This window comes from Mobula birostris, chromosome 32 (genome assembly GCF_030028105.1).
Source record: "Mobula birostris isolate sMobBir1 chromosome 32, sMobBir1.hap1, whole genome shotgun sequence".
Classification (NCBI taxonomy): Eukaryota; Metazoa; Chordata; class Chondrichthyes; order Myliobatiformes; family Myliobatidae; genus Mobula; species Mobula birostris.
The window spans coordinates 8,762,440-8,775,834 of record NC_092401.1 but is presented as its reverse complement, the minus strand read 5'-3'; the positions used below and the strand labels follow the sequence as shown (position 1 = coordinate 8,775,834).

The 13,395-nt window shown below is 41.0% G+C and overlaps 1 protein-coding gene across 1 annotated transcript in view; it reads left to right on the top strand.

Moving 5' to 3' along the window:
* Positions 1-13,395, top strand: part of LOC140191129 (interleukin-12 receptor subunit beta-2-like) — a 62,472-nt gene that overhangs the window by 26,108 nt on the left and 22,969 nt on the right. Inside the window, exons 9-10 of the mRNA XM_072248238.1 lie at positions 8,153-8,335; positions 12,356-12,457. Coding sequence (XP_072104339.1) covers positions 8,153-8,335; positions 12,356-12,457 — 285 coding nt within the window. The remainder of the gene's footprint in view (positions 1-8,152; positions 8,336-12,355; positions 12,458-13,395) is intronic.

Genomic DNA, 13,395 nt, shown 5'->3' with positions numbered 1-13,395 from the left:
TAGGATACCCTTTGACATCAGCATTATCAGGGCTGCTTGCTGCCACATTCAGTTAATTACTGGATTGATGTCAAATGCAGTCACATTCACCTCTTCACTAGAACTCAACTCTCTTACCTATATTTGGTCTAAGACCACGATGAGGTATGGACCTAGGTGGTCCTAGCAAATCCCAAATCAGGTAAGCACATTAGTAATGAGTAAGTGCCACTTGACAGCATTGGCAATGACACCTTCCATTACTTTGCTAATGACTAGGAGAACACTGCTTGGCAGCAAATAGCCAGATTTAATTTGTCCTGCTATACTTGTGCAGTTTTCCACACAGTCAGTAGCACCAGACTGATTACAGACACAGCAAGTTCAGGAATGCAAGCTTTCAGTCCTGTATCCAGTCAATTGTTTGGTCCCATAGCCATTGTTGTATCCAGTGCTTTCATCTATTTCTAAATATGGAGTGAACCAAATTGACAAAAGACTAATTTCAGGAGGAAGTCAAGTTGGATCATCCACTATGCGATTCTCACTGAATGTGACTGCAGGCACTTCAGCTTTGTCTTTCGCACTTGGATTCTTGGTGGTCTCATCCTTCAGTGGACTTTAAGAAGGGGAAGTTGAGGGAACACACACCCTCATCAAGGGGTGAGCAGTTTTAAGCTTACGGATGTCAACATCTCTGAAGATATATCCTGAGCCCAATAACTTGAAGCAATTACAAAGAACACACAACAGCGGCTAAATCTCATTAAGAGTTTGAGAAGATTTGGTATGTCACTAAAGACTATTGCAAATTTATTTGGATGTACCATGGAGAGCATTCTAATTGGTTGCATTCTAACAGGATTGGGAAAAGCTGCAGAAAGTTACAAGCTCACCGAACTCCACCATAGGCACTAGCATCGTGGGGCTATCTTCAAAAGGTGATGCCTCAAAAAGGTGCACCCCTCATTAAGGACCTAATCACCCAGGACATGCTCTCTTCTTATTGCTAACATCAAGTAAGGGGCACAGGAACGTGAAGACACACACTGAACATTTTAAGAACAGCTTTTTCCCCACAGCCATGAGGTTCTTGAATTTACAATGAACCCAGGTACACTATCTCATTTCATTTTGCTGAACACCTACGCTCTGTCCGCCAGAGAAAGCAGGATCTCCCAGTGGCCACACATTTTAATTCCACATTCCATTCCCATTCTGGTATGTCTATCCACGGCCTCCTCTACTGTAAAGATGAAGCCACACTCAGGTTGGAGGAACAACACCTTGTATTCCGTCTGGGTAGCCTCCAACCTGATGGCATGAACATTGACTTCTCTAACTTCCGCTAATGCCCCACCTCCCCCTCGTACCCCATCCGTTATTTATTTATATACACACATTCTTTCTTTCTCTCTCCTTTTACTCCCTCTGTCCCTCTCGCTATACCCCTTGCCCATCCTCTGGGTTTCCCCCCCCTCCCCCCTTTCCTTCTCCCTGGGCCTCCTGTCCCATGATTCTCTCATATGCCTTTTGCCCAGCTCTTGGCTCCATCTCTCCCCCTCCTGTCTTCTCCTATCATCCTGGATCTCCCTCTCCCCCTCCCACTTTCAAATCTCTTACTAGCTCTTTCTTCAGTTAGTCCTGACGAAGGGTCTCGGCCCGAAACGTTGACTGTACCTCTTCCTAGAGATGCTGCCTGGCCTGCTGCGTTCACCAGCAACTTTGATGTGTGTTGCTTGAATTTCCAGCATCTGCAGAATTCCTCGTGTTTACACTATCTCATTATTTTTTCTTTTTTCCCTCTATTTTTGCACTACTTATTTAATTACACACACACACACACACACACACACACACATATAGTTATAACATATATATATTGTTATACTGTAGTCATTATTTTATTATTTTTGAACATATTACAATGTGCTGCTGCTGCAAAACAACAAATTTCATGACATATGCCAGTGACATTAAGCCTGATTCTGATTTTGTTCATCAGCATTTGTATCAATCAGCAGGACTGCAGAAATATGATCTGATGCTTTGTTTATGGGATTGCTTTTGCTCTGCCAATTACAAATGTTTTTGCTGATTAGCATGTTGCTATGTTCTGCAACTTCACCAGTTTGACATCTTGTTCCTATTCACACAGTTGATTAGGAACTGGTCTAATAGCCTAGAAACCAAAAGAATGGCTCCAGAACCCTGAAATCAAATTCTACATGACAATCACGGACATTAAATCCAAATTAATAATCAGGAATTATAAAATAAATTGGTAATGATGTCAACAAAACAACCAATTATAAAAACAAATTTAATTTGTTAATGCCCTTCAGGGGTGGAAATCTACCATCATCACCTGGTTTGGCTTCCGTGTGGTTCAGGATCCACTAACAAAGTTGCCTTTGAAATGGCCAAGCAAATTCCTCAACGGTTCAGAGAATGTATACAGTATACAACCTGAAATTCTTACTCTTCACAGACATCCACAAAACAGAAAAAAAAATCCCTAAGAAAGTGAATGACAGAAATGTCAGAACTCCAAAGTCTCCCCTGCCCCCTGCCCCCACCCCTGCAATAACCTCTGGTGCCATCTTCATCATAGTACCATTATCACTATGTTGAAAAAAGAAAGAGTAAGACAGCCAAACTATCCAGCAAGTAACATAGACATTTGATTTGTAAATAGCTGAGTGACTTCTAGCCCAATTAATTTTGAAAAATCTTTGTCAAAAACAGACATATTTGTGAAGCACCAGCATGATATTATTTTACTCATAGGACCATGATTTACAGACAGTGTGCTAGATCGTGGACACATATTATCCTACCAGCAAGTTAAACCCACCAGAAGTGCTAATAAACAGATGGAAGGGAGTAGCCATTGGCATTTACCCCAGGCTCCTTGTCTGTGCTTGGTTCCAAGGCATCAGGTCAAATACAGGCAAAGAAATCTTCTGATCTCCACCTACTGTCCTTCAGCTGATGAATAGTGTTCCTCTATGATGCATAACACCTGGAAGAAGGACAAAATGGTTGGATGCAGCACACTGACTTAAGCTGGACAAGCCCTGAAGGCCTTATCTTCTGAATTAAGTCTATGGGAGATAGTGAATGAGCCAACTCAAGGACTAAACCTACAGAATTGCCAGGACTTGGATGGACATTTCTGCAGCTTCGTTAGCCACAGGTCAGAATACCAGAAAACTGAAGGATAGGTACTGTTGGCCTTTTGGTAAAAAAGGATGATAAGGCTAAGCCTGGAAACTACAGGCCGGTTACATCAATGGTAAGAAAGTTGTTGGAAAAGATCACGAGAGACTAGATTTATATTTACTTGGGAAGACAGGGACCAGCCAGGAGTCATCATGGTTTTGTGCAGGATAGATCACATGCTGTGAACAGGACAGCCTCAGAACAAATCCAGCAGCTCAAAGTCAGCGTCTGTGAGATACTATAGACCACAATAGGTCAACGGCAGACGCAATCTCAATGGCTCTCCACACGGCTTTAGACCACCTAGACAACACAAACACCTACACACAGGATGCTGTTCATCGACTATAGCTCAGCATTTAATACTATCATTCCCACAATCCTGATTGAGAAGTTGCAGTACCTGGGCCTCTGTACCTTCCTCTGCAATTGGATCCCCGACTTCCTAACCGGAAGACTACAATCTGTGCAGATTGGTGATAACATCTTCTCCTCGCTGACAATCAACACTGGTGCACCTCAGGGGTGTGTGCCTAGCCCACTGCTCTACTCTGTATACACATGGCTATGTGGCGAGGCATAGCTCAAATACCATCTACAAATTTGCTGACGGTACAACCATTGTTCGTAGAATCTCAGGTGGTGACGAGAAGGCGTACAGGAGTGAGATATGCCAACTAGTGGAATGGTGCCGCAGCAACAACCTGGCACTCAATGTCAATAAGACGAAAAAGCTGATTGTGGATTTCAGGAAGAGTAAGACGAAGGAACACATACCAATCCACATAGAGGGATCAGAAATGGAGAGAGTGAGAAGCTTCAAGTTCCTGGGTGTCAAGATCTCTGAGGATCTAACCTGGTCCCAACATATCGATGTAGTTATAAAGAAGGCAAGACAGCAGCTATATTTATTTGGAGTTTGAAGAGAATTGGCATGTCAACAAATAAACTCAAAAACTTCGATAGTTGTATTGTGGAGTGCATTCTGACAAGCTGCATCACTGTCTGGTATGGGGGGTGGGGGCTACTGCACAGGACCGAAAGAAGCTGCAGAGGGTTTTAAATCTAGTCAGCTCCACCTTGGGCACTAGCCTACAAAGTACCCAGGGCTTCTTTAGGGAGCGATGTCTCAGAAAGGCAGCGTCCATTATTAAGCTCCTCTAGCACCCAGGGTATGCCCTTTTCTCACTGTTACCATCAGGTAGGAGGTACAGAAGCCTGAAGGCACACACTCAGCAATTCAGGAACAGCTTCTTCCCCTCTGCCATCCGATTCCTAAATGGACATTGAAGCTTTGGACACTACCTCACTTTTTTTAATATACTATATTTCTCTTTTTGCACATTTTTAAAAATCTATTAAATATACGTAATTGATTTACCTCTTTATTTATTATGTTTTTTAACTTATTTTTTTTTTCTCTCTGTCTGCTAGATTATGTATTGCAATCAACTGTTGCTGCTAAATTAACAAATTTCATGCCACATGCCGGTGATAATAAACCTGATTTCTGATTAGCAGCAGAAAACTATTTTACCATAATCTATAAATTTATAAACTGGCATCACTTGCACTTTACCTTATCATCAAGCTGAAGATCACCCCTAGTTCAATCAGGAGGGCAGAAAAATACATTGGAAACAGCAATACGCTGCAAATATGCATTTACAGAACCACATAAATGCTTGACAGAAAACGTACCACACAAAAGACAGAAACAGATAATCATACATCCAGCTGATTAGATCAATGTTCTATAGTACTGCACCATCTAGTTGTGAATGATGGTGGACAATTCAACAGCTTATGAGAAGGAGGAGGCTTCAAAGAAATCCCCATGATGACTAGGCACAGAGTATAATTGACAAAGGCAAGATTGAAGTATTCGCAAACATACTCAGCCAGAAGCACCAATTGGAATCTACCTTGGCTTTCTTCAGAGATCCTCTCCATCACAGGAGTTAGTTTCCTGGCAAGATAACATCAAGAAATTACTAAGGGTGTTAGGTACAGCAAACATTATGGGACAAGAATATACCTCTGCTGTAAGATTGAAGACCTACACTCCAGAACCAGCTGTACCACTGGTCAAGCATCCAGTACAGTGAGAACACTGCTATCTTCCCAGGTGTGTCCAAAATTATACTCACAAAATGAAGGAAAATCAAATCTGGCTAATTACTGTCCAAACAAGTCATTAGCAAAGCACTTACTCACTACTATACAAGCATACTCATTGATGTTGATTTAGAGTTTCACCAGTACTACAGTATGCTGCTCTAGACACATCTCTTTCTTTATCCAAACATGGATAAAGGGGCTGAATTCCAAGGGTGGTCTTCCCTTGTCATCAAGACAGTCATTGGGGGTACTGAGGAGCCATGATAAAACCAAAATTAAAATTGCTTCAGTATTCACCAGGAAAAAGGACCATGGCAATTGTGGGGATGACTTACAGTGGACTGAAATGCTTGAGCATATAGATATTAAGAAAGAGGATGTGCCGGAAAACTCAAAAAGCATTAAGTTTGACAAGTCGCTGGGACCGGATGAGATATACCCCAGGCTACTGTGGGAAGTTCGAGAGGAGATGGCTGAGCCTCTGGCGACAATTTTTGCTTCATCAATAGGGATGGGAGAAGTACTGGAGGATTGGAGGGTTGCAAATGTTGTTCCATTGTTCAAGAAAGGGAGTAGAGATAACCCAGGAAATTATAGATCAGTGAATGTGACTTCAGTGCTGGGCAAGTTGTTGGAGAAGATCCTGAGAGGCAGAATTTATGAGCTTTTGGAGAGACATAATCTGAGTAGGGATAATCAGCATGGCTTTGTCAAGGGCAGGTTGTGCTTATGAATTTGATTGAATTCTTTGAGGATGATAAGCAGTGCTTAGCCAACTGCTCTACTCTCTATATACACATGACTGTGTGGCTAGGCATAGCTCAAATACCATCTATAAATTTGCTGATGATACAACTGTTGTTGGTAGAATCTCATGTGGTGACGAGAGTATGTACAGGAGCAAGATGTGACTTCAAGATGGGTAAGATAGAGGAACACATACCAATCCTCATAGAGGGATTAGAAGTGAAGAGTGTGAGCAGTTTCAAGTTCCTGGGTGTCAAGATCTCTAAAGACCTAACCTGGTGCCAACATATCGATGCAGTTTTAAAGAAGGCAAGAGAGCGGCTATACTTCATTAGGAGTTTGAAGAGATTTGGCATGTTAACAAATACACTCAAAAACTTTTATAGATGTACCGTGGAGAGCATTCTGACAGGATGCATCACTGTCTGGTATGGAGTGGGGGGCGGGGTGCTACTGCACAGGACCGAAAGAAGCTGCAGAGGGTTGTAAATCTAGTCAGTTCCACCTTAGGCACTAGCCTACAAAGTACCCAAGACTTCTTTAGAGAGCGGTGTCTCAGAAAGGCAGCGACTATTATTAAAGACCTCCAGCACCCAGGGCATGCCCTTTTCTCACTGTTACCATCAGGAAGGAGATACAGAAGCCTGAAGGCACACACTCAGTGATTCAGGAACAGCTTCTTCCCCTCTGCCACCCGATTCCTAAATGGACATTGAACCCTTGGACACTACCTCACCTTTTTTTAACTATACAGTATTTCTGTATTTTGCACGATTTTTAATCTGTTCAATATATGTATATTGTAATTGATTTTTTTTGTTCTATATTATGTATTGCATTGAACTGCTACTAAGTTAACAAATTTCACGTCACACGCCGGTGATAATAAACCTGATTCTGATTCTGAAAAGTCATTGATGAAGGTAGAGCAGTGGATGTAATGTATATGGATTTCAGTAAGGCATTTGATAAGGATCCCCGTGGCAGCCTCATTCAGAAAGTAAGGATGTATGGGATACAAGGAGACCTTGCTTTGTGGATCCAGAATTGGCTTGCCCACAGAAGGCAAAGGGTGGCTGTAGATGGTTTGTATTCTACATGGAGGTTGGTGACCAGTTGTGTTCCACAGGGATCTGTTCTGGGACCCCTACACTTTGTGATTTTTATAAATGACATAGATGAAGAAGTAGGAGTGTGGGTTAGTAAGTTTGCTGATGATACAAAAGTGCGGGGTGTTGTGGATGGTCTGCAGGGTTGTCAGAGGTTACAACGGGACATCGATAGGATACAGAATTGGACTGAGAAGTGGCAGATGGAGTTCAACCCAGATAAGTGTGAAGCTGTTCATTTCGGTAGGTTGACAGTGTTGCTAAGAGGGCGTATGGTGTATTGGCATTCATCAACCTTGGGATTGAGCTCAAGAGCCATGAGGCAATGTTACAGCTATATAAGATCTTGGTCAGACCCCACTTGGAGTACTGTGTTCAGTTCTGGTCACCTTACTACAGGAAGGATGTGGATACGATAGAAAGGGTGCAGAGGAGATTTACAAGGATGTTGCCTGGATTGGAGAGCATGCCTTATGGGAATAGGTTAAGTAACTTGTGCACAGCAATGCATGCACATAGATTACAAGCTTCGACATGTACTTATACACACACAAATGTTTCTAATGGAATTCAATGTGACCCTGTATGCCTGGTACCTCATTAAGGATGTTGGAAGATTTAAGTCAGTAAATAATCTGAAACAAAATGCTATAATTGGTTATGAAAACTATGAAACTGCTGGACTGTCACTAAAATCCATTTTATTCCTTAAAGGGAGGCAATCTGGTATCTTACTTGATCTGGCCTGTATGTGACTCTAGACCCACACCAAAAGTCTGTAAACCTACTAGTCCAAGGGGAGTTGGGTATAGGGATAAAAGGCTAGGCCTTGCCAGAAGCATCTACAATCTGGAAAGGATAAATGTAACAACCACAAGTAACTGCTTGGTTAAAGTATCAAAGGGTGAGCATTGAATTAGGAGGAGAGATTAAACTCATTCTTGGTGTTTGTTGTACATGTTATTCCACAGATCAGCCACCTGTATTGAATTTAACTACTCTCAAGTATAATGATGAGATTCAAGTGTGCTGGAAGGCACCAGCCAAAAAAGTGCTCAACTTTGTGGTGGAATGGAGTAACATGAACTTGCCAGAACACGGACCAGAATGGAAGAAAATACCGGCACTGGAGGAATGTATGGCTTTCAAAAGTGGTAGGTAGCCTCCTGACTGAATTTTTATGATGGCTGGAGAGGAAGGTTTGTTCATAGAATATGGTGGTGATTCAGAGATTACTAGACGAGTACTGTAACCCGAATTATCAATCAAAAGACCCAAATTCAAATCCCAAAAGTTTTTATATAAATATTGCTAAAAAATGTAATTTAAAAAATAACTAGTAGAATCATATAGGATGGAAATTGAGCCCCTTCAGCCTACTTCATCCATACTGACTGTGACACCCATGTACACTAATCTCATTTAAGCCCGTATCCCTCTAAACCTTTCCTATCTAAGTACCTGTTCAAACATCCTATACAGTATCTACCTGTACCACTTCCTCTGGCAGCTTATTCCAGATAACTACCATCCTCTCTGTGTAAAAACCTACCTCTTAGATCTCCCTTACACTTCTGTTTTGCCTTAAACCTTTACCCTCTATTTCTATACCCTCATGCACTTGGTAAAATACTCTGGCTATCTGTCCTATCCATGCCCCTTATAAATTCAAAAACCTTTGTAAGGACACACTATGCCTACTTCAGTCCAGGGAAAGCAGACTCAGTCTATCCAATTTCTCCTTATCACACCCTTTATTTCAAAGGACACCCTGGTGAATCTCTTCTGCGATCTCTCTATTGCTTAAACTTCTTCCTGTAGGGTTAAGACTGGGGGAACTGTACACAATAGTCTGACCATTGGTCTCAGCAATGTACTTTAGAGCTACACCATGATATCCCAACTTCAATACTGCATACCTCAGCCGTTTTTCACTACTATACCTACACTGCTTTCATTTTCATGGACTAGGAACTTGCAGTAAAAGGTCCCTCTGTACATGATCAGTCCTAAGGTTGCTGCCATATGTTGAGAATTAGACTTCCCAGAGTGCATTATCTAACAATGTTCAAATTACCATCTGCCATGGGTCCATCACACTTTCCAACCCATCTACACTGCTGCGTCCTAAGGTGAATTCCTTTACCAGACACAACTGCACGAATTTTCATATTGTTCACAAAGTCACTAATTAGACCACTTATTATTCTTATCCCAAGTTTTACATACATCGCTATCCTTGACCTCCTATCACCAAGCAAATCCTGGATCCAATTTGCCAACAAGCCTTGGATCCTTTGTGTCTTAACATTCTAGACCAACCTATCATATGGGACCTTGTCAAAAGCCTTTCTGAAGTACACAAAAATCATGTCTACTGTGCTGCCTTCATCAATTTTCTTGTTACCTCCTCAAAAACCTCAATCAGATTTGTGAGACAAGATCTCCCCTACCATGTCAAAGTCATGCTGTCTATTCCTAATCAGCCCATGCCTAAACATACTCTAAATCCTACCTGTCAGGATCTTCCCCAACAACTTTCCTACTGCTGGCTTATCCCTACCTTGCTTTTTGAACAAAAGGACAACATATTATCCTCCAGTAATCTGGTACAGACTATGACTAATGGAAATGCAACTTCCTCTGTCAGACTCCCAGCCATCTCCTGATTTGTTTCCCTTCGCATCCCTGGATAGATCGCATCAGGTACTGGGCACTTATCTACCTAATGAATGCCTGTATTTATAACAGTTTCTCCTTCCTGATACAGATGTACCTCCTATACCTAACAAAGTAGCCAATTTAAGTTCATCGTCTTCAGCTGCTTTACCCCATCCACTTCAAGGTTTGATGAACTGTACTTTCAAAGATGCTCTTCTGCACATTACTGTTGCAATGCATGGTTACTTGAATTACTGACACCTTCCTGTTAGCTTGAACCAATCTGGCAATTCTCCTCTGACCTCTCTCATTAACAAGGCATTTTCACCCACAGAACCGCTGTTCACCAAATGTTTTTTTTAATTTCTTGCACTATTCTCTGAAGTCTCTAGAGACTGTTGAGTGTGAAAATACCAGGAGATCAGCAGTTTCTAAGATACTCAAATCAACCTGGCTGGCATCAACAATCATTCCATGGTCAAAATCACGCAGATCACACTTCTTCTCCATCCTGATGTTCGGTCTGAACAACTGATCTTCTTGACCATGTCTGCATACTTTTATGCATTCAGTTGCTGCCACATGATTGGTTGATTAGATATTTATATTAATCAGCAGAGGTACCTAACAAAGTGGCAGTGAATGTATATGCTTAGACTCTAAAGCCTCTACATCCTTCTCCCTGGTGAATACTGATAAGTATTCATTTATAATTTCCTCATATCCACTGGCTTCACACATGCATTATCCATTTAGTACCTTTTAGCTATCTAGGAGGTAGCTAGTATCTGCTTATACTTGTAAGAGGGTTTTAGGATTCTCCTTAAGTTTGCTTGCCAATGTCATTTAAGATCCCTTTTTGCCATGCTAATTTTTCTCCTACATTCTCTATAAATCTCAAAGGAATTGCTCAATACCAATTTCCGATATTTGACATATGCTTCATTATCAACTCAATATTGTTTGTTAGCAAAGGTCCCCAAACTTGCCATCTTTGCTTCTCACCTTACAGGGACAATGATGAGTCTAAGTTCTTATTAGGTCATTTTCAAATACCTCCCACTTTTGAGATGCTGTTTTCACCTATGGTTGCTGCTTCCAGATCCTAAACAAGAGAAAATCTGCAGATGCTGGAAATCAAAGCAATATATACAAAATGCTGGAGGAACTCAGCAGGCCAGACAGTATCTGTGGAAAAGAGTAAACAGTCGACCTTTCAGGCCAGGACCCTTCAGTCCTGATGCAGGTTCTCAGCTTGAAATGTCAACTGTTTACTCTTGATAGATACTGCCTGGCCTGCTGAATTCCTGCAGCATTTTGTGTGCATTACTTCTATAAGATCCTATCTTATTGAAATCTGACTCCCTTCCCCAATCCAGTTTAGGGTACTACCTCAACCATGTATTTTCTCCTGACTACTTTTAACCTTACAGGACTACGGTCACTATTTCAAAAAAAAATCTCTACAGTCTCTTCTATTACTTACTCATCCTCACTCCCAAAGATTAGATGTAGTATAACCCCCTCCATTGTAGGATGTTGTATGTACTGCTTCAATGAAAGCTCTTCAATGCACATTATGAATTCCACCTATCTGAGCACCTTCCACTAAGGCAATTCCTGACAATATTCGGAAAGATCAAATCTAACACTACTACATACAATCATAACTCCAGGAGATCTATGCTGATTGAAGGTGCTGCAGCTAGACATACTTCCTGCAAAGATAGTCAACAAGGGTTCTGGACTCCTCCCTGATATCCCACCTATAATAGGAGGAGCATAATTCCAGGACTGCGGTAATAAGTTCACAAAATTACTAGATTGGTGTAAGAACACATCTGTCCTTTAGGAGAGAAAATCTGCTGTTCGTAACTAGTCTGACCTATATGTGACTCATGAATATCTGAAAAAGCTTATAAAGCCAGAATCAATTAATTATGGGATATGCAGTAAATGCTGGTGTTGCACATGATACTCACATGATGAAAAATAAACATTTAACTCATGCTGCAAGTCCAATAGGAGAGTTTGGTTGGATAATGTAGAGGGACATTTACTGTGTATCTGAACTGTGGTGAACTTCACCTGTAAGTACTTGAAGTGAGAATATAGAGATAAATTTGTACTGTAGAATCAGGTTTAATATCACCAGCATACGCTGTGAAATTTGTTGGTCTTTGTGGCAACAGTACAACGTAATACATAATAACAGAGAAAAGAGACATGAATTACAGTAAGTATATCATTTAAATATAAAGCGGTGAGGCAGTGTTCGTGGGTCGAACGTCCATTCAGCAATTGGATGGCAGAGGGGAAGAAGATCCAATACAATCTGAAAATAAAATCATGATCTGTAACATTAGTGATATTTCTAGTATCACTGGGTATCTTGGCTATCAATGATAGCTGTGTTGAGTTTATGTATATCCATGTGCTGATTCATTCCTGATTTAGTTCTTAAGCAACTAGAAGTAGTTGCAGACATCATGATGAGCTTGCTTTTTCCACAGGTGTTCTGCAGCCCCGGATTCCATACAAAGTCTCAGTCTATGCTCAATATGAGAGTGGCCTGGGTGGACCAGTATCCAGAATAGTCTACAAGGAAGAAGGAGGTACTATAACACTGTGTAACCGTTACTGTGTGTTAACAGAGGGAGCTGTTATTGTGTGTTATGTATTAGAACATAGAATAGTACAGCACAGCACAGGCCCTTCGGCCCACAATGTTGTGCCGACCCTTAAAGCCTGCCTCCCATATAAACCCCCACCTTAAATTCTTCCATATACCTGTCTCGTAGTCTCTTAAATTTCACGAGTGTATCTGCCTCCACTACTGACTCAGGCAATGCATTCCAGGCACCAACCACTGTCTGAGTAAAAAACCTTTGTCTAATATCCCCCTTGAACTTCCCACCCTTTACCTTAAAGCCATGTCCTCTTGTATTGAGCAGTGGTGCTTTGGGGAAGAGGCGCTTGCTGTCCACTCTATCTATTCCTCTTAATATCTTGTATACCTCTATCATGTCTCCTCTCATCCTCCTTCTCTCCAAAGATTTCCTTAATCTCTGATCATAATGCATACTCTCTAAACCAGGCAGCATCCTGGTAAACCTCCTCTGTACCCTTTCCTTTTTTTAGTAATTTATTTTTTATTGAATTTCATCATCAAATATTTCCATAAGGTGTATTTCAGGTACTGTACATATATAATTCATATAATCATATTTGTCACAAATCTCCACATAATATTTATCTGAGGTATACACTTATAGAAAGGGGAGGAAAGAAAGAACAATCGAAAGAAGGAAACTATGTACAAAGGGGAATGATCTTTTTTTACAACATATTCATTGACTTGTGAAAATAAAATCAGGCCTATGAGGTGTTATGTAAACCATTTTTCCAGTATGAATAAAATTGTTCCAATTTATGATTAACAGATGCTGTTACACCAGCAGTACATTCATTAAATACTTATCTCTTTTCAACCATTCTTAAGGTATATACCCAAAATATATGGTCTTACTCTCTAAGGGTATTTCACATTTAA